This window comes from Dasypus novemcinctus, chromosome 11, assembly GCF_030445035.2.
Source record: "Dasypus novemcinctus isolate mDasNov1 chromosome 11, mDasNov1.1.hap2, whole genome shotgun sequence".
Taxonomy (NCBI): domain Eukaryota; kingdom Metazoa; phylum Chordata; class Mammalia; order Cingulata; family Dasypodidae; genus Dasypus; species Dasypus novemcinctus.
The window spans coordinates 8,677,758-8,697,730 of NC_080683.1; the positions used below are offsets into that span (position 1 = coordinate 8,677,758).

At 57.7% G+C, this 19,973-nt stretch overlaps 1 protein-coding gene across 3 annotated transcripts; it reads left to right on the forward strand.

Moving 5' to 3' along the window:
- Positions 1-1,192: 1,192 nt before the first annotated feature.
- On the forward strand, positions 1,193-19,414 carry CDKN1A (cyclin dependent kinase inhibitor 1A). 3 transcript variants are annotated; one of them, XM_071218435.1, is made up of 4 exons: positions 1,193-1,208; positions 2,762-2,882; positions 14,193-14,618; positions 17,534-19,414. In XM_071218435.1, the coding sequence occupies exons 3-4, from the start codon at positions 14,198-14,200 to the stop codon at positions 17,581-17,583; spliced, it is 471 nt and encodes a 156-aa protein (XP_071074536.1). In that variant the 5' UTR covers positions 1,193-1,208; positions 2,762-2,882; positions 14,193-14,197; the 3' UTR covers positions 17,584-19,414. The 3 variants fall into 3 exon arrangements, with proteins under 3 accessions (XP_071074536.1, XP_004450438.2, XP_004450439.1); XM_004450381.5 differs by lacking the exon at positions 1,193-1,208 and adding an exon at positions 1,524-1,586; XM_004450382.5 differs by lacking the exons at positions 1,193-1,208; positions 2,762-2,882 and adding an exon at positions 9,850-9,925.
- The last annotated feature ends 559 nt before the right edge of the window (positions 19,415-19,973 follow it).

Genomic DNA, 19,973 nt, shown 5'->3' on the forward strand with positions numbered 1-19,973 from the left:
TATATGCACATAGAGTGATTGAGAGGTGAAGAATTTTCTTATTTGTCTGTTTTTCATTTGTTATTATTGAAGTAATGAAAATGCCCTAATAATGATTGAAATGATGAATGTACAACCATGTGATGATAAAAATACCGTTGATTGTACACTTTCCATGAATTGCATGCTTTAGTAATATGTATCGATACAACTGATTTGTTAGAAGAATATATACATATTTGCTTATAGGTCCACGATCGATCCCTCACCCACAATTCCAAAATCCCAAAGCCCCGAAAACCAAGTGTGTTCTTCGGTGTGTGGCACACTCACGGAGCTGAAAGGCGCTGAAGGCGTTTGCGGGTTTCATTTACCCTGCTAGTGGGACTAGCACGCGACGGGGCACTGCCCAGCCCAGGGCGGCCAGTCAGCCTGGCTTCCCCAGGACCGAGGCGCTCTCAGGACGTCCAGGGCAGGTCAGGAGGGTCGTCCAGCCTGCTGGGCCTGATGTAGACTCTGGGAAGTCCTTGGTTCTGAACCCCACTCGTGCCCCGGGCTTTGGGAGAAGCGTGAACCCGGGTGTCCACAGACTCCCTCTGGAAGGAGACACGAGTAACAGGAAGGAAACAGCGGCCGCGAGGGCAGGGGCAGGAGGGAGAGCCTCGCTGCATATCCTTTGGCATCTTTTGCCTGCACCGTGTGAATGTGTTATCTACTGAAAAAATAAACACAGGAAATTTTTGAAAAACAAAACTCTGCACTGTTGACTAAACTGCCGATAGAACTTTAAAGATTTGGGGGAAAACAAAGACTTTTATTGATGTTTCGAGCAACATTGTCTTTCTGGTCCTGCTGACGCCGCTGCGTCCCGCTGTCAGAGCCCTGATTCGGGAGTCAGGAGCGCGGCGCTGGGCTTTCTCAGCTCAGAGGGCTGGATGCGTCTCTCCTGGACCTGAGCGGCAGGTGGACCCTGGCGGCTTCTTTTCCTCGTTGGTTGTTGTTATTATTATGGAAAACATCAAGAATGCTCACGCAAAGCAAGTGGAAACAGGCTGAGCCAGCTGAAAACGCCCACATGCCCCTGCCCTGGGTCCCTGGGTGATATAATTAGCCGGTTTTATCCAGCAGTGAGTGGGCGGCTCCCCTGGCACCCGGCAAGGCCACTGCGGAGGCTCCACGATGATGCAATGCAAGGCAAGCCCGGGCAAGGCCGAGCGCGAGCTGTGCTGGTCAGAGATGCTGCTCGGCCGCGTGGGGGTGGGGAAGGGGGGGGAGAGAGGGAGGGGGGGAGAGGGAGGGGGGGACGGGGGGGTGAGAGAGGGAGGGGGGAGGGAGGGAGAGGGAGGGGGGAACGGGGGAAGGAGGAAGGGAAAGGGGGAGGGAGGGGGTACCGGAGGGGGGGGAGAGAGGGAGGGGGACCGGCGGGGGAGGGTGTTTCTGGGCTGCAGGGCCTGGGGGGCGCTGGCCTCCGGGGGCTCCACCTGGCTCCTGGCCACCCAGCTCTGCTCCATGCCCGGGCTCCCCCCTCCCCTGCGCCCCCTCCCCACGGACACAGCCTGGGCCTCGTGCCTTCCTTCCTGCGAAGGGGCTGCTGAGAGCTTCCACGGGTGAGACAGGGGGCCCGGGCGGGGACAGACCAAAGCAGGGTCCCACCGGCTGTAGGCTGGGGCGGGGAGGGTCCAGTCCCCTGGGGAGAGTTTTCAAAATACCTGCGCCCTCGCGAGGCTGACTCTTGCCCCACTTCGGCTTCAGACAGGGCTGGCGATGAGACCAGGCTTTTAAAAGTGTGCGCAATGCCGTGCAGAAGGGCGGTACTTTTTCCTGAAAGCGCGAGCAGCCGCCCGCGGGGCCCTCCGAGACGCGCTCTGCCCGCGCACCCCCCGCGGGCTCCGGCCACCCCGCGGCTCCGAGGGCGCCCCGGGAGGAGGCCGCTGGGGACCTGCTTCCCTCCCCAGACGCAGCCGCTGCCACTGCCCCCCGGGTCCCCCGGAGAGAGCCCATGTGATGCAGGGCCTGCGCGCTTCTAGAAAAGGAGTCCCCCAAAGCGCGCCCTGGGCCGCCACCCGCTGTGCTGAGACTCCTGGGCCGGGGCTGCGGCGCCCCCAGGGGCTCCAGCCGGGCGCGGTGACCGCGGGCACCGGCAAGGACCTGTCAGGGTCTCGCACCTCCATTCCTGGCAGTGAAAGGCCCTTTCTTCTTCGTAATCCTTCTCCTGGGCCCCCAGGGGGTTTTCAGCCGGCTTTGCTGAGTAAGGGATTTTCCTGCGCCTCAGCCCAGTGGCTTCTCAGCAGATTTCCATGTTGACTGGTGGGCAAAACTGGGCCCTGCGGCGCGCCCTCCCGTGAGCCACACTGTCTCTGTGTGTCCCCGTTTCCTCCTTTAGGAACTAGGGGGGGTCGACCTTGTTTTTGTTTCTCAGGCTCTTGGGGCAGTGGTAAGATCATGGCTGTGAAAGTGCCCATTTTATAGATGAAGATACCGAGGTCTGAGGTCGCGCAGTGCAGAGGCGGCCCTGCTCTTCTGGTGGCCGTGTCCAGAGGCTCGGTGGGAAAAGACCTTCTGGCAGGAAGAGGGGGCAGGGAAGAGGCTCCCACCTGCCTCCCTCCCCTGTGGTGGCCGGCAGGTCACTGCTAACCTGTGCCCCCATTCACACGGACCTGGCGTCTCAGTGGGCCACATGACAAGTTCTCACCCGGAGAATGTAGGTGGGAAATGTGAGTCAGCTGGCTCAAAGCCAGGTGGCAAAGTGCACAGGTTTCCCTCCTCTTTCTCCTTCCTCCAGCTGGAAGAGAGTCCAAGGCCCTGGGGTCTGGCAGGGCCACAGGACAGAAGGAGCCTGCACCCCTGAACGGTCTCCTGGAGCTCAGCCACCTGCCCACGAAACATCCCCACTGGATTCATAGGTGAGCGAGAAAATGTCTGTTGGGTTAAGACACTGAAATCTGAGGCTGGTCACAGCGGTTACTGGTACCCTAACACAGGGCCCCCGTTGCTTCCCAAGTCCAGCCCTGCGCCGCCCACATTCCTGGCAGGAGCTCTCGGCAGATCCTCCTCGCAGCAGGTGTGCGATGCTTAGAAGCCGCCGGGGGTGGGCAGAGGGCGACCCCCTCGCCCTGACTTTGAGCTCGGCTCCAGCGGGGCCACCGGGCTTGGAGGCTTGGCTTTTGCAGCTGTTGCATTCCACTGTGACTCTGGTGGCATTCCAGCCAGGGGGGACACTCAGAGCCACCCTTGAGAAGAAAACACAAGGATAAACAGCTGATGGGGGTAGGGCAGCAGGGCTGGCGGGGCGACAGTGAGAGCCTGGGACGTGCCCCGGCTCCCTCCCTGGGGACCCTCAGCCAAAGCCGGCAGCTCCATTTCCCTACCTGCGAGATGAGTCGAAGGCCCCTGTCCTGGGTGGAGGGGAGAGGTGAAATAATGGGTGTGAAGTCACTTCTTGACATTCCACACCGTGCAGTCAGAGGATCAAATCCAAGACCCTCCTCAGTAACTCGAGGCATGCTGGAACTTTTCTTGGGAGGGGCTTAAAAATCATTGGCTAAGGAAGGGGAAAAAATCAAAGAATGCATCCTTCTCACTGTTCGGGGATCATCCAGAAGCCCGTTAGTGGGCTCGAGGGAAGGGGTGGCTTGGAGGCTTTGAAGACCAGCTGACGGGACTGGATTCAGGTCCTGGAGGCAGTTCCCCTTGCCACCAAACGTCTCTGCAGGTGTCACAAAATCTGCAATTCTACCGTTAGTGCTTCATTCCTTTGGATTTCTTTTTGTGGTTCTTCCACCAAAAAGTAAGCAATGACAGTCCCCAATGTGGGTTCCCAAAAGTGCTTTAAAGTTGTCCCAGTGATCTCAAAAGAGACAGACAGTGAGGCCCAGCCACCTGGTGTGGATGCTTCTCTGATCACGTTCCTCCTGACAGGGAGATTATGGGGCAATTCTATTTCCGGGTGTGTGTCAGAAAAACTGTGACACGTGTGCACCAGAGGCATGGGTAAGAATATTTATAGCAGCCCTATGCATAACAGCAAAAAAAAAAGGAAACAACACAAATGTTCTTTGACAGAAGATTGGATAATTGGATTTCTCTCTCTCGCTCTCTCGCTCTCTCTCCCCCCCTCCCCCACCCCAGTTGTCTGCTCTCCGTGTCCATTAGCTGTGTGTTCTTTGGTGTCCGCCTGTATTCTTGTCAGCAGCACCTGGAATCCATGTCTCTCCTTGTTGTGTCATCTTGCTGCATCAGCTCTTAGTGTGAGCGGCGCCATTCCTGGGCAGGCTGCACTTTTTTTGCCCTGGGCGGCTCTCCTTACAGGAGCACTCCTTGCGCGTGGGGCTCCCTTACGAGGGGACACCCCTGCGTGGCAGGGCACTCCTTGCGCGCATCAGCACTGCGCATGGCCAGCTCCACACAGGTCAAGGAGGCCCGGGGTTTGAACCTTGGACCCCCCATGTGGTAGGCAGATGCCCTATCGTTGGGCCAAGTCAACTTCCCAGGATAATTGGGTGTTAAGGAACACTGGAAATGATTGAACCATGTGCTAATCATCTGTTACTGTGGTAACAACCACGTCAACATGTAGTAGAAACAATGATTGTTTGCTCACAATTCTGCACTTCGGGTAGGGGCTCGCTGGGGATACCCCCTCATTGGGGATGGCTGGTCTCTGCCCCCTCTGGGAGAACTCAAGTGGGGGGCTCAGCAGGGAAGGTGTCGACTTACGAGGTAGCTCACTCGTAGAGCTGGCGGGGGGGCCCAGGGCTGTGGCTGTTTTCCACGTGGCCTAGCATGTGACTCGGTTAGGTTTCTCACAGCATGGTGGTCTCGGGGTTATTGGACTTCTTACATGGTGACTCGTGTCATGCAAGAATACAAAAGCAGGAGTTGCCAGACCTCCTTAAAGCTTCGGCTTGGAACGGGCCTCATTCTGTGCACTAGATGAGTCAGAAGGCCGGCCCTTTTTAAGGGGAGGGAGATACAAGAGAGTGTGCATATCGGAGGTGTGTGTGGCTCAGTGTGTGCTGCATGCTTTGCAAACTGCAGCCATCCACCCCACTGGATAAAAAGTCCCGAAGCCTGCCTTAGGTTAGGTTATGCTGCTATAACAAATGACCCCGGCATCTCAGTGAGTTCATGCAACAAAGGATTACTTCTTTTTCATATATGTATCCCACACAAGTGGGTGGTACACTGTGTGCCATACAGTCACTCAGGGACCCAGGCTGAGACCATCTGGGACGTGAGACCTCATGTTTGTGACAGCTGTGGAAAACAAACACTGGAGAATTGCAACGGGGCTGTTTACTGCCTCAACCCTAAAGAGGCAGATGCCACTTGTGCTCACTGTTCATTGGCCAGAGCTAGCCATATGGCCTGCCTAAATGTATGGCGGGGGCGGGGGAGAGGTAAGGTGTGGCTGGGAAAGGTAGGAGAGCACCTGGAAAAATGGTTGAATATTACTGTCTTGGCTACAGTGTGATAAAACTATTTAAAACAATGGAAATTTGGGAGTGGATGTGGCTCAAGTGGTTGGGTGCCTGCCTCCTGCATGGGAGGTCCTGGGTTTGGTTCCTGGTGCCTCCTAAAGAAGATAAGCAGATGCAACAAGCTGACAAATGAGCAGACACAATGAGCAGGGAGTGGATGTGGCTCAAGCAGTTGGGCACCGCCTCTGACAGGAGAGGTTCTGGGTTTGGTTCCCAATGTCTTCTAAAGAAGATGAGCAGACAACAAGCAAAAACACTGAGCAGACAAATGAGCGGAGACAGTGAGCAGAGACCATGAACAGGCACGACAAGCAGAGACAACGAGCAGATGAGCACACAGACGAGGGAGCCATCTTGGGGAGGGGGGGGAGATAACACAAAGAAAAGTTAAATATAAAATTTCAAGATAATGCTTACTTCGGGGTATGGGAGCCCGGGGACAGCATAGGAGAGGAACACAGAGGAAAGTGTCAGTGATTCGTAATGTTCTAGTTCTTAGGCTGAGCAGCAGGTGTTAATTGCATTATTTTGAAAGAACCGATAAATAGATGAATGAATAAATAGAAGAGAGGCCTCAGAAACAGGCACTGAAGCCTAATCTCAGCGTGCAGCCCCAAAATGGCCTTTCCATAAATATTCACTGAATTCTCAGCTGAGGCTGCGAGGCCTCAAAGGTACAAAGACGAATAAAACATGGGCTCAATCTCTCCGGGTTCCCAACCCAGAGGACGCACAGGCACAGCAACCAAGCAGCCACGCACAGTGGGTAGGCTTGCTTGCCAGGAGCTCTGGGAGCTAGGGGGAGGCTGAAAGGCCTTAACCCAAGGAGTCAGGTAGGTTGGGTCACGCAGGATTTCCACAGGCAGGGAGAGGAGTGTGGGTGTGTGTGTGTGGGGGGAGGGGGGGTAGGACGGTCAGGGAAATGCATTCCAGGAGGAGGGAACAGAATGTGCAAAGGCACAGAGAGCCCTCTGCGCCTCCCGTGGCCTATGACCATAGGACCTCTGAAGTCCGGGGATGCCAGGTTCGTTGAGGTTCTTGGCTGTGCTACATAAAAGAATTTAAGAACATGCCTGTTTAGTTAGGCCAGTAGTTTATTGACAACTGGGAGAAAAGAACAGAATTAAGCACCTAAGGTATAGGAGCAGGCGCCTCCAGGTAGAAAGAGCGTTTGGGGTTATTGGGCTACCTTTATTAAGTCATTATTCACTCCCCTGGTTTCTGATACTGGGGGCGGGGCCCCAGGGGTTTGCTGTTCTGATTGGTTGTCTCACCTGTCAGTTCTCAGGGGGCCAATGATGAGGCCTTTTGAAGGCATCCGGGGCTTCCCCTTGATGCCTAATGGATCTCATTCCAAACGGGATCTCCTGGCCGGGGTCTAGCGGGGTCTTTCTGGCTTTACTCTTGGGAGCGGCCTTGGACCCTGAATGCACTCTCCAATAAACCTCCTGCATGCAAATGTCCACCTCTGAGTGTGTTTTCTGGGAACCCTACGTAAGACACCAATGTCCACGTGCCCACTAAACCCCAAGGGTTGCCTTCCCTGGAAGTGTTTGTACTACAGAAATAATATTAATAGTCGTGAAGTGCTTTTAATGCCCAGCACTGTGCTAAGCATTTTGTCCATATGATCTTATTTAACAAAGAACAGATTTAGGTCAAAGGACTGAATTTCTGACGGTGAAATTTCAGACTTGGGCAGTCAGCTAAGGAGGCTGGCGGTGTTTGCGTGGCATAAATTCTGTCCCAAATTTCTGTGTCTCATTGTATGGTCAGTGCTGACCTTTGTGCTGGCTATGTAAAGTCCCCACCAGGTCAGGGCGTGGATTCCCAATCTAATTCTTCTTTTCAAAAACACAGGGCTTACTCTGCTCAGCACTGTAATAAAATCCCTGTTCTGCCTCTTCTCTGGGGTCTCACTTCCTGGGAGCGGGTGTGGAGGTGAATTCCTCTGAAGCTGGCTGCCCCCCGGCTGGGACTCCCCTAGACTCTTCTGAGAAGTGCTGACCTTGCCCGCACGACTTCCTCTTCCTACCCCAGCGACTCCTGCTGCCACCATCGGGCGCTGCTTACATCCTCTTCCCCGGGCCTGGGCTTTCCGCCGTCCCTCTCCATAATCTGCTCCCCAGCCCCGGGGTGGGGACGCTGGTTTGGGCTCTCCTGCCTCCTGGAGAGCAGGCCCTGGCAGCAGGCTGCGGCTGCATCCTCCCCCCACAGCCTTCCGGACATGCCCCAGCATGTTGGGCCCTGGCAGGGGAGAGCTGGTGGCTGTTCTGTCCTGGGAAGCTGCCGGCTTTGGGCCCGGGAGAAGGGTGGTGGGAGCCAGGAGACCCTCCGTGGCTCGGAGACTTCTTTCTGGGAGGCCCGAGTGTCTCCCATCAGGGTATATGATTTCCGCAGGTTTCTTGGAAAAGGCCTGGGATGTGACACAACCCGGTGTGTGTGTGTGCGTGTGTGTGTGTGTGGTAGGAGTCGGATCTTGTGACCTCTGAAAACCTGCCCCTTCGCTCTCTTCAGGGCAGACGTCTTCTCTTGACGGGCGTGCCTAACGCCACATCCATGTGCAGAGTGGCAAGCCCTTTTTTTTCCCCCCCATGTACTGAACAACTTAGTAGGTGCTTAATAAATATTCCATTATGGTGGTGGTGGGGAGCTAGGAGTTATTAAAAAAAATTCACTTCCCAACAACAACAACAAAAACAATTATTTCATTGTGGAGCTCAGTACCACAAAACTTTAAATAATTCAATACAAGCCTTCATTTAAAGGAAAAAAAAAAATCCAAAATAAACAGACAGACAATGTCAGGTCTATTTGAAATGCCCGAAAGCCGGGCGGATTCAAGGCGGTAGCGGGAGGTGCCCGTCCTGTGCTGGGCATTTGACAAACAGCCCGTGGGTGGTGTGCCTGGGAGGGAGCCGGGGGTCCTGAGCCCCTCCCCCCCGGGGCCCTCCTGAGGTGCAGCTGCAATGCTGGCCTGACTCCAGGGTTAGGCAGGTAAGGGGGTCTGGGCATGTGCCCCCCACCCCCGACCTCCCATCCCGGCATAGAGAAGCCTGCCCTCCTTGAGGTCAGCCTTGTTAGAAAAGACAGGGCATGTCCGGGCAGAGCTTTCCAGACACTCAACAGCCCTAGATGTCAGTAATTGTAGCCACTCCGAGGCTGGGTTCTATTTTTTTAATGTTCAGATTAATGCTCCATTCTCTGAGGGAAAAAAATGTTTTTATTTTTATTTTAAAGCATTCTCTGCAAATGCTTCAAGTGAAGGCAAGAGGCAAAGTTAAGATGCAAGGGGTCTGGGGGTGTGGGGGTAGTTGGAGCAGCGGGACACCTCACACTCGCATACAGAAGCTCCAGTGGACTTCCAGAGCTGTCCTTCATCAATGTCACCTCCGTCAGTTCCCTGGAAATGAGGGGGTCCTGGGGCGTTCCCCCCCAGTCTAGGGCCACTGAAGCAGAGAAGGCTGCAGGCAGAGCTCTGGGATGGAGGCAAAAGAGCTTCTTTCCAACCCTGCCATAGTCACTTATTTGCTGTGTGACCTGACGCAGGTCACTTAAACTTTTTGAGCCTCAGTTTCCCCAGCAGTGAAGATGAGGTGCGTGTGAAATACCCTCGTTCACCAATCCCTCTCCCCTTCCTAGCCCTCGGTCTGCCCACATCACGGTGGGATCTTCTGTTGAGGTGAGAGTGAGGGGGCTGGGGGTGGGGGTATGGGGTAAGGGGAGCTGGTTCACTGGCCCATTTCTCTGAGAAGTGATTCCAGCTCTCTCTTTCCTTGAGACATTTGACAAGCCACAGTTTTGCACGCCGTTAGCTCTCTGGGCCTCAGTTTCCTCATCTGTGAAATAAAGGAGATTGAATTCCACTCTGGCCTCAGAGATACTTCCCTGAGGTAGAGGTCTGAGTACCCCAAGGTGCCCGGGGACAGCTGGTCCTGTGAGGGATCCGCGGGACTGGCCGGACTTTTCTGGGAATTGCGCAGTGAAGAGCCTCGTTTTTGTCATTTATGGATTTTTATACATCTGTGAGGGGTAAGCCCTTGCCCAGACTCGGTCACCAAAGGGCCGGAAACGGGAAGGGGGCCTCATCCTAACAATGCGCCCCCCCCCCCACGGAAGCGCCCCCTCACTCTCCACCTGGAAAAAAGCCGGCTTTGGGGCTAAATTCGAGCGGACGTGCGTGGAGCACCAAGCCAGGCGCGCGGGGGTCGGGAGGCGCCCCCCGCGGGGGCGGGGAACCCGGGGCTGCGGCCGGCGGGGGGCGCGGAGCGGCCGGGGCCCCGGGGGAGGGCGGGCCCCGCGGCGCGGTGGCCCGAGCGGCCGGTCCCGCCTCCCGAGGCGGGCCCGCGCCGGGGCTATATCTGCGCCTCCCGGGGCGGCGCCCGCCGAGGTGCGAGCGGCTGTCGAGGCGGAGGCTGGGGAGAGCCGGGCCGGGGTGAGCTCACGAGACGCGGACACGCTCGGAGGTGAGGGGCCGCGGCGGGCAGGAGCGCACCGGCGCCGGGGCCGCGCTGACGTGCTCGCGGGGGTGCGCGCGCTGTGTTCACAGGTGCTTTTGCGGCAGGTGAACGGCGTGCGGGGCGCCGTGCGCGCTGGCTTTGCGCGCCCGGGTGCCTGTCGGTGCGCACTGATGGGGGTCGGGATGCGTCCGAGACTCCAGGCGGCGGGTGGGCACGAGTACTGGGGGTCCCCACTACGCGCCCTCCCCTTGAAAATCAGCTGAGGCGGGGGTGGGGTGGGCCAGGGGGACCCCCTGAGCGCGCCAGCCACTTGGGGATGAGAGCCGGTTCCCCGAGATCCCAGAACGGGCGGGCGACGAGGAGCGAGGCAGGTTCATGGGGGCCCCGCCCCCGGCGGCTCGGGCGCCTTCGAGCCCAGCCGGTGCTGCCCCGACCCGGGTCCCCGAGGCCCAGGGCCCCGACGCCACCGAGCCCGCCGTCCCGCTGGGCGCTGAGGCCAGCGCGGGCCATTGTCCCCAGCCCTCGGGAACGTGCCGGGACACGTCCCTTCAGGGCAAGGGAGGAGGTGACTCACGGTGACAAGAAGACCCCGGGGAGCGGGCCTGGTGAAGTCAGAGCCCCGCCCGGGCCGGGGGCGCTGGCGCCCCCGAAGCCCTCGCCCCCGCCGCGCACTGGTGTCCGCCCCTCGTCAGCACAGTGCCCTACTTGGCTGGCACAGCGTGTTCCCAGGGAAGCCGGGACCCGAGCGGGCTCCGGCCAGCCTCCTTCCCCCCGCCGCCGGCCCGCCGTCGGGTCGGGGCGCGGGGCTCGAGGGGAGCCCGGGCACCGTGGGGCGGGGGTGGGAAGCGGGTGGCGCCCCCCGCCTAAGCCAGGACTCCCTCCCCGGGGGCGGCAGACTGAGCGGAGCGGGGGGGCCCGTCGCCGCCGCCCGGAGGGGACCGCGGCGCGCCCTGCCCGCCCCGCGCCGTGGGCACGCGGCCCTCGCGCGGGGCGCAATCCTGGGGCTGGATCGGCACTTCGGGGCGCGCAGGCAGCTCCCGCCTCCCTTCCGCCCGCCCGCCCTCCACGTCGCGTTTCGGAGAGGACGCTCGAGCGGTTTTGTTTTCGTTGTTCCCGTCTATTTTTATTTTCCAGGGATCTGACTCATCCAGGGCTTTGGGCGTGGAGATAAGGTGGAGGGGCCAGATGCCGGCGCGAGGGTGCGTGCGTGCGTGCGTGTGTGTCAGACGCGCGAGTGCGCGGTTTCCCAACAGCGGCGGGCGTTTCGGAAGCCGGGCCGCCTCAGTGTGACGTGTTCGCGCCCCCCCGGCGCGCCCCGCGCGCTCCCCCGGCCCACCCCAGGGTGACGCGCCGCCGAGTGGCAGCGGGTAGCTGGCGGGCGGGGGAGGCTGTGCAGGAAACTGACTCATCGCCGCTCGGCCCGCCCCCGGCCTCCCACCCCGCGCGGGCGGGATCCCCGGGAGGCCGGCGCCCCCTCCCGGCCTCTGCCCGAGCAGCACGCGCGCCTTCCCGCCGCCTCGGGCTCGGCCCGCCCCGCCTCCCCGCCGCCGTCCCTCGGCTGACCCGGCCCCTCCCCGCTGCCCCGCAGGAAGGGCACCCCAGGGGTTCAACAGTGCTTACCAAGAGGTTACTCTTTACCGGGGGATTAAAACATGGCTGGAGTCTAAGGCGTGAGGCCGACCCAGGAAGTTATTCTCAGTCACTTGTTTGCAAAACGAGGGTTTGGGCTTCTGAGTTTTCTCTGAGCTGCCAGTTATGCTAACCCGGGCCAGAGCTGGTTTTGGGGGGAAAGGAGAAGACCATGAGAGCCCTACAGGAAGGGGTGCTAAAGGAGGAGGGCCCCTGCCCTGATTCTGGTGCCATTTTCAACTCCTGGCAGCCCAGGAACGCCCAGCTCCCAGATTCGGGAAGGGCCCCTCTTCCCATGTGCCAGCGGCCCTCTGAGACCCGCTTCAGTCTTCCGGGTGCCCACCTTGGCCGGCACCCCGAGTGCCCACCTGCAGAGCGCTGTCAGACGCTGGCTTGAAGCCCCCTGCGTCTGCATGAAGTTGGCCTGGGGACCTGGGGATGGAGGGGCCCCTCAATGCAGATTTTGGAAAAGCTGCCCCAGTCATTCTGAGGGGCATCTTTGGTTAAGAAACCTCAAAAATTAGAGAGGGAGTGGGGATCAGCACAGAATGCAGAACCCGGGGCACCCTGGCCATGCGACTTGGGAGCTGTGCGACCTTGGACAAATTACTTAACCCTTCTGAACCTTGATTTCCTCTTCTTTAAAAAGCAGGAAGCGGAGGTGGCTCAAGTGATTAGGCGCTGCCTCCCTTCCACACGGGAGGTCCCTGGTTCAGTTCCTGGTGCCTCCTAAAGAAAAGACGAGCACACGACAGACAGACACAGCAAATGCAGACAAAGGGGGTGGGGAGAAATAAATAAAATATATCTTTATATAAAGTAGCTAATATATACTTACCTTTTGGGGAGCAGATGCAGCTCAGGTGATTGAGCACCTGCTTCCCATGCACAAGGTCCTGGGTTCGATCCCTGGTACCTCTGAAATATATATATATATCTTTAAAGCAGATTGATGTTTGTAGAGTGCCACTATGGACATAAAAATGTATAAATAAATTCCAACTCCTGTCCTGAAGAGGGTGGGCAAATGTTACCTGAGGGCTCTGCCTGCTCTACTGTGTGATTCCCCCCATGGGGCTCTTCCAGCTCCTGCCCTGTAAACTTGGTCTGAGGTCCCCGAGTCCCTGCCCAGTCAGCTGAGCCGTGGAGTCGGGGCCCTGCCCTGGGTGAGAGGTGGGGTGGGGTAGGTGTGGCACAGGAACAGGCCTTCCTGCCCCAGAAGCCACTTAGCAGAGCTTCTGCCCTCAGAGCCTGCACATCAGGACTTGTCCCCAGGAAAATCAGTCCCTGCCAAGGTCACGCAGCCGCCCAGCCCTGGAGTCAGGCTGCCCTGATGGGCAAACTCCCGCTCAGGTTTCCCTCTCCTGAAGTGGGAGGAGCGGAGCCAGGTAGACTGGCCACCTTTAATTTTCTCTGCCTGCAAAACGGGTTCCTGGGAGGCAACGCAGAGCCGGGACTGTGAGATGTCTAGACTTCAGATCACCTGACGTGCCTGGCAGGATGTGGCTTTGCCCAGGAGAAAGCTTGGCCCTGCCCTGCCCCGCCCCACTCCTGCTCACCCCCAGGCCGCCCGCCCGGTGACTTCCTTGGGAAAGGCCCTGCCACAGCACCTGTCAGCTGCCGTCTGAGGAACATGGTGCCTGGGCGAGCCGGAATGATGGGGAGAAGGCTCAGCCAGAACTGAGGGCAGAGAGAAATACTGCTTTGCGTTTCCCAAACACTTCTGTGTATCAGGTCTTGTGCTAAGCACTTGACTGGCACTAACTCAGTTAACCCACACAGCTATCCTCTCAGACATTCACTTACTCTCCCTACTTTAGAGGTGAGGAAACTAGAGCCCAGAGAGGTTGAGGCAATCATCCAGGGTCACCCAGCAGAGCCTGGATTTCAACCCAAACAGTCTGGCTCCAGAGCCCCTGCTCTTGACCATCGAGAGTACAGCCTCTCCTCTCCTCCGTCTGCCTCCCCAACTGCCCGCGCATGCTTGCACAGCCATGCTCCTTGAGCTCTGCCAGAGCCCCGTCCTGCAGACGAGGGAACCGAGGTCCAGAGAGGGTGCCTGACTTGCTGAAGTTGAACTAGCAGGTGGCAGAGTCAGGACGAGGACCCGGGTCTTTCTGATTTCCAAATCCATGGTGCTTTTAAGGTGCAGATTTACAGGGCACGGATCTTGGGGGCGATTCAGTCCTGCTTAGGTGCAGGGAGGACCCTCAGCCTGCTGGTTCCCTTGGGAATTGACCTCTTGACGGGATTGGGAAACTGCTGGACTCTTGCAATTCACACCTCTTTGGGGGCATTCACACCCTCTAGAACACCTTTGGAGGAAAACAAATTTATTTTCGCTGATAGTATCAGGTGGTAAACAGGACCCTGGTTCCCCCTGTTGCGATAACCCTGTCTTTGTTGACATAAGCCTGTCCTTTGGCTGCCCGGCGACCTTGGGGGACCCAGGCTGGCTGGGCACTGGCCCTGCCCGTGCTTTTTCGTGGGCCTGGGGCCTTGGGAGGGCACCGGAGAGACCCTGGTATCCGGGCGGGTCAGGCAAGGCCCGGGAAAAGACCAGCCTCCCCCAGAGGGTGCGCGGCGTGGCCTGGCGAGGAGGGCCCAGCGCCCCGGTGACCAGGGGCTCGTTGTGTCTCCGCAGGCGCCATGTCGGAGCTGGGGAACGCCCGCCAGATCCCGTGCAGCAGCAAGGTGTGCCGCCGCCTCTTCGGCCCCTTGGACAGCGAGCAGCTGCGCCGCGACTGCGACGCGCTCATGGAGGGCTGCGTGCAGGAGGCCCGCGCGCGCTGGAACTTCGACTTTGTCACCGACACGCCGCTGGAGGGCGACTTCGCCTGGGAGCGCGTGCGGGGCCTCGGGCTGCCCAAGGTTTACCTGTCCGTGGGGGGCGGGGACGACCTTGAGGGGGACAGGTGGCCCTGCAGCTCGGCTGACTTGGTTCAGGGGGACCACGTGGACCTGTCGTTGTCCTGCACCATCGTGCCTCGCTCCCCTCAACAGCCTGACGCGGTCCCAGGTGGGCTTGGAGCCCCTCAGCGCCGGAAACGGGGGCAGACCAGCATGACAGGTGAGGACGGGTGCGGGGAAGGGAACCCTACTCACAAAATCCACCACCCAAAGAACCAACATGCCTGGTGCAGCTTGCTTATTAGGCAAAGGGGCCAGCAGGTCCAGAGAGGGGCAGTGACTTGCCTGAGGTCACACAGCAAGCCTGCGGCCGAGACCAACTAGCTAACATTTCCTGGGAATTTCCTGGTGCTTTGCTAAGCTTCTTAAGGCTGATATTTCATTCAGTCCTCACGGCAGTCCTACGCCGTTACACGTTCTTACCCACCTTTTATAGGCAAGGAGACGAGGCTGAGAGGTGCGATGATTGCAGTGGAGAGAAGACTAATGAGAATAGTTTCCTGGTTGCCCTACCCAAACTTTACTCTTCCTCTGTCTTAGTTTGCCTGAGTTGCTGAGTCAAAGAATCACAGATTAGGTGGCTTAACCAACGGGATTTTATTTTTGCACAGTTTTGGAGGCTAGAAGTCCAAACTGAGGTTTCGGCAGCCTCAGACTTCCTCTGCAGGTGTCCTGTTCAGGCAGGGCCAGCCGGCAGCCCGTCGCCCAGTGGGCTCCTGCCGCATTGAGTTGCCTCAGTCCTATTAGATTAAGGCCCACTCACTCAATTTGGCCTCAGTTTTTTTTTTTAAAGATTTACTTTTTATTTATTTCTCTCCACCACCCCCATTTGTCTGCTCTCCGTGTCCATTTGCTGCGTGTTCTTCTTTTTGTCTGCTTCTGTTGTCAGCGGCACAGGAACCTGTGTTTCTTTTTGTTGCGTCATCTTGCTGTGTCAGCTCTCCGTGTGTGGCGCCATTCCTGGGCAGGCTGCACTTTCTTTCGCGCTGGGTGGCTCTCCTTACGGGGCGCACTCCTTGCACGTGGGGCTCCCCTACACGGGGGACACCCCTGCGTGGCAGGGCACTCCTTGCGCACATCAGCACTGCGCATGGGCCAGCTCCACACGGGTCAAGGAGGCCCGGGCTTTGAACTGTGGACCTCCCATGTGGTAGACGGATGTCCTAACCACTGGGCCAAGTCCGCTTCCCCTGGCCTCACTTTTAGCTAATAACGTCTTCAAAGATTTTTTTTTAATGGGTTCACATCTGCAGCCCCTGGACTTAGAACTTGAACATGTCTTTGCAGGAGGACATGATTTCATCTGTCACATCCTCCCTGTCACACACACTTCCCTCCCCTTCCTGCTCGCCTGGTTTTGTGCTCTGGGGCACTTTTTCATCATCTGTCTGTCCATAGCTACTTCCTTGCCTTGATATAGACTGAGTGCCTCGCAAGGGTATTATCTCCACTAGAAAAGGAGGCGCTTTCTGTTCACTGCTGACTCCCCAGCACCCAGAACGGTGCCTGGCACACAGGACGTGCTTGATAACTAGTGAAAGAACGACGCTGACATTCGAGGGCTCCGCTTACACTGGGCCCTGGCCCACGGCCTTTAGAGAAAGCATTTCACTGAATCCTTACAGCACCATTATCATTCTCACTTTGTAGGAAGCAGGCGCAGGGAGGTGAAGCCAGCCGTCCCACAGCAAATTAGCGCCTCGGTCGGAGCTGATGGTGATGACGACAGCGCTAAGGGCTAACCCTTACACAGGCAGGCACTGCGCAGCGCACGTGAAGTGACCTGACCTACCGAACCCCACAGAGCAGCCTGTCCGGTAGAGCTCTTGTAGCCGTGTTGTCCGATACAGTAGCCATCAGCCGCATGTGGCTGCTGAACACTCGACGCACGGCTAGTGCACCTGATGAGCTGGATTTTAATTTGATTTGATTTTGGAGAATTCAAACAGCCATCTATTTTAGTTTCCTGGTTGCTAAAGCAAATACCACACAATGGGTTGGCTTAAACAATGGGAATTTTTTTTTAAAAGATATATTTCTATTTTCTTCCCTCTCCTCCTCCGTTGTCTGCTCTCTGTGTCCATTCGCCGTGTGTTCTTCTGTGTCCTCTTGGATTCTTGTCAGCAGCACCTGAAATCTGTGTCTCTTTTCGTTGTGTCATCTTGCTGCATCAGCTCTCTGTGTGTGCAGCGCCACTCTGGGGTGGGCTGTGCTTTTTTTCTTTTTGCATGGGGCGGCTCTCCTTACGGGGCGCACTCCTTGCACGTGGGGCTCCCCTACACGGGGGACACCCCTGCGTGGCAGGGCACTCCTTGCGCACATCAGCACTGCGCATGGCCAGCTCCACACGGGTCAAGGAGGCCCGGGGTTTGAACCTTGGACCTCCCATGTGGTAGGTGGACGCCCTATCCATTGAGCCACATCCATTTCCCAAACAATGGGAATTTATTGGCTCCTGGTTTCGAGGCTGGGAGAAGCCCCCAGGTCGCAGCACCATCCAGATGCTGCTTCCTCCCAGCAGCTGGCGCAGGGGGTCGGCTGCCGATGGCCCTCGGTCCTCGACTCCTCTGTCACGTGGCAGTGCGCACGCCGGCCGCCTCCTCGGCTTCTCCTTTCTCTTCTGGCTGCTCCCCCGCCCTCCCTGGGACCTTCCCGGTCAGGGGTCCAGGACTAGGATTAAGACCCACCCTGATTCGGCAGGGCACACCTTCACGAATGAATGTGGTCAGCACGTCTTGGTCTCAGGAGTTCACACCCATGGGACGGATTAGGTTTGAGAACAGGTTCCGGGGGTTTGTCGCTCCAGGCACCACACACGATGGCTGGTGGCCGCCGTGTCGGGCAGGTGGCCTTGGAGTGGCCCCTGGAGGTCCCGCTCTCAGTCTCCTCTGGGAAGCACAGGGGGGCGCTCCAGAAGTGCCCCCTGGGAGATGGGGGGCACTCCAGAGTTCTTGGTCCTTGGCCGGGGGTCACTTTGGCCCCCGGGGGGGAGGTGACCCAGCCCTTCTGGTGGGGGAGGCTGCACCTGGCTGCCCCCGCGCCCTGGCCAGGCTGACGTCTGCTTTCCTTCCTCAGATTTCTACCACTCCAAGCGCCGGCTGGTCTTCTGCAAGAGGAAGCCCTAACCAGCCCGGGGCCGCGCCCGCGAGCAGGGCCGCCACCACCGCCACCGCGAGCTGGGCCACCGGGAGCAGGGCCGCCGCGTGTCCTCGGGCTTAGTCCTTCAGTTTGTGCGTCTTAATTATTATTTGTGTTTTAATTTAATCGCCTCCTCCTGTACATACCCTGACCGCCCACTCTTCCCCCCACTCCCCAGCCTCTGGCATTAGAATTATTTTTAAAAAAGAAAAAAAAAGGCAGGCCCGCCAGAGCGCGGGGTGTTTTTATTATTCCCAGCCTTATTTAAACCCCCTCGTCCGTGCTCTCTAATGCCCTCTCTCCCAGGTGAGATGGGGCTGGCTTCATGCCAGCGTCACCCCGGCTCTGGGTGGTACTCTTTGCAGGGGCAGGGTTCCCCCTGCTCACTGTCTCAGGGGTGTCATGAAATCCCACCCCTTTCTTGGATTCTCAGACCTGAACTCCCCCTCATTTGAGAAGTAAACAGATGGCACTTTGGCGGGGGCGCAGCAGAGTGGGGCGTCACCTAAGACTCTGGAGTCCCCCGTCCTGCTCTAAGGGTGGGAAGGGTGACCTTGAAGTGGGCACAGCCTGGAAGCAGGGCTTGGGGCATGGCACCTCCCGACCTTGACACCCCACTCTGTCCTGTGTGGGCAGGGGCAAGGGGGGTCCTGTAGCAAACCCCCCCACCTCCCCGCCAGCCCCCTCTGCCCCCCACAGGGGAGCCGGCCGCCATGCTTGGTCCCCCACCCCGCTGGCCCCCCTGCTCCTTTCCTGGAAGCCCCAACTGTTTTCCAGCTGGGACTGCACGTCCTAGCCCCGCCCCCTGCTCCTCTCCCCCCCCCCCTTCTTCCCCTCTATCCTCCCAGCCCTGGGTGGCAGCTCTAGGGTGCCTGTCTCCCCAGACCCAGTGGACTGGCTGGGGAAGGGACACCCTAGAAGCCGGGCCGCCCCGTTCTACCTCAGGCAGCTCAGGCAGCGACTGCCTCCTCCTCTGTTAGCTCTGGTGGGCAGGGGGAGGTCCTGGGGGTTGGGTGGGCTCCCTAGAGTGACGACTCTGTGTTAGGGGTGGGGGGGCAGTGGGTTTTTCTAGGAGGGAGGGTGCGACACAAGCACTTGGACCTCATCCGAAGACCTTCTCCATCGCCCCCCTCTGCCCACTTCGTTGCACTTTGAGCAGCAGCTGAACAAGGAAGCAGGTGGCGGGGAGGGAAGGCTGTGGGCAGGGCACGCTCAGTGGGCCGATATGGAGCTGGGACGTGTGGGTCGTTGTCTTGCCTGGCCGTGAACGTGGGTGCCTGGAAGCCCCGAAGCCCCTGGTGGGGTCTGACCCCGAACACCTTCCAGCGCCTGTAACATCCTGGCCGAGACTGTTTGCCCCCAGCTTCCCATGGTCCTGGTTCCCGTCTCTCTACCTAGACTGGAAGCCACACAGTGGCAGCGACCACATCTTACCACGGCTCTCTGTCCTTCATGGCCCCTCCCACAGTGCTGGGTATACAGCAGGTGCTCAATAAATATTTCCTGGTGATGTTACTGGTCATAATATCACTGTTGTCCTTTACTTTGTCATTTGCAAAAACAAGTAGTTGGTGTTTTCTTGCTTGTTTCATTAACTTTAAAAATAATTTTTTAAATTAAGCATTAACATTTTTTTAAAAATGCAGAGCGCATGGCAAACAAATACAGGCAAACATCAAAAACAGCACAAAACACAAATAATAAACATTGCACCCTTTGCAAAATAGCTACTGTCAATATTTTGATTTGTTTCCTTCTGATGTCATATGCCAAACTGAACATTTTAAAAAGGTTTAGTAATAAATATGCTATGCATAATGTTGTGTAGTCTTTTCTTTTTAAAGATTTATTTATTTATTTATTTATTTATTTATTTCTCTCCCTTTCCCCCAACCCCCCCAGTTGTCTGCTCTCTGTGTCCATTTGCTGTGTGTTCTTCTGTGACCGCTTCTATCCTTATCAGCGGCACAGGAATCTGTGTTTCTTTTTGTTGCGTCATCCATCTTGTGTCAGCTCTCCGTGTGTGTGGTGCCATTCCTGGGCAGGCTGCACTTTCTTTCACGCTGGGCGGCTCTCCTTACGGGGCGCACTCCTTGCATGTGGGGCTCCCCTACACGGGGGACACCCCTGCGTGGCACGGCACTCCTTGTGCGCATCAGCACTGCGCGCGGGCCAGCTCCACACGGGTCAAGGAGGCCCGGGGTTTGAACCGTGGACCTCCCATGTGGTAGGTGGACACCCTATCCATTGGGCCAAGTCCGCTTCCCTGTGTAGTCTTTTCAAGTAAGGAATATATTGTGACTTAGCATCATTACTCATGAGGGAAATGCAAATTAAAACCACAACGAGATACTACTATATATTTACCAGAATGGCT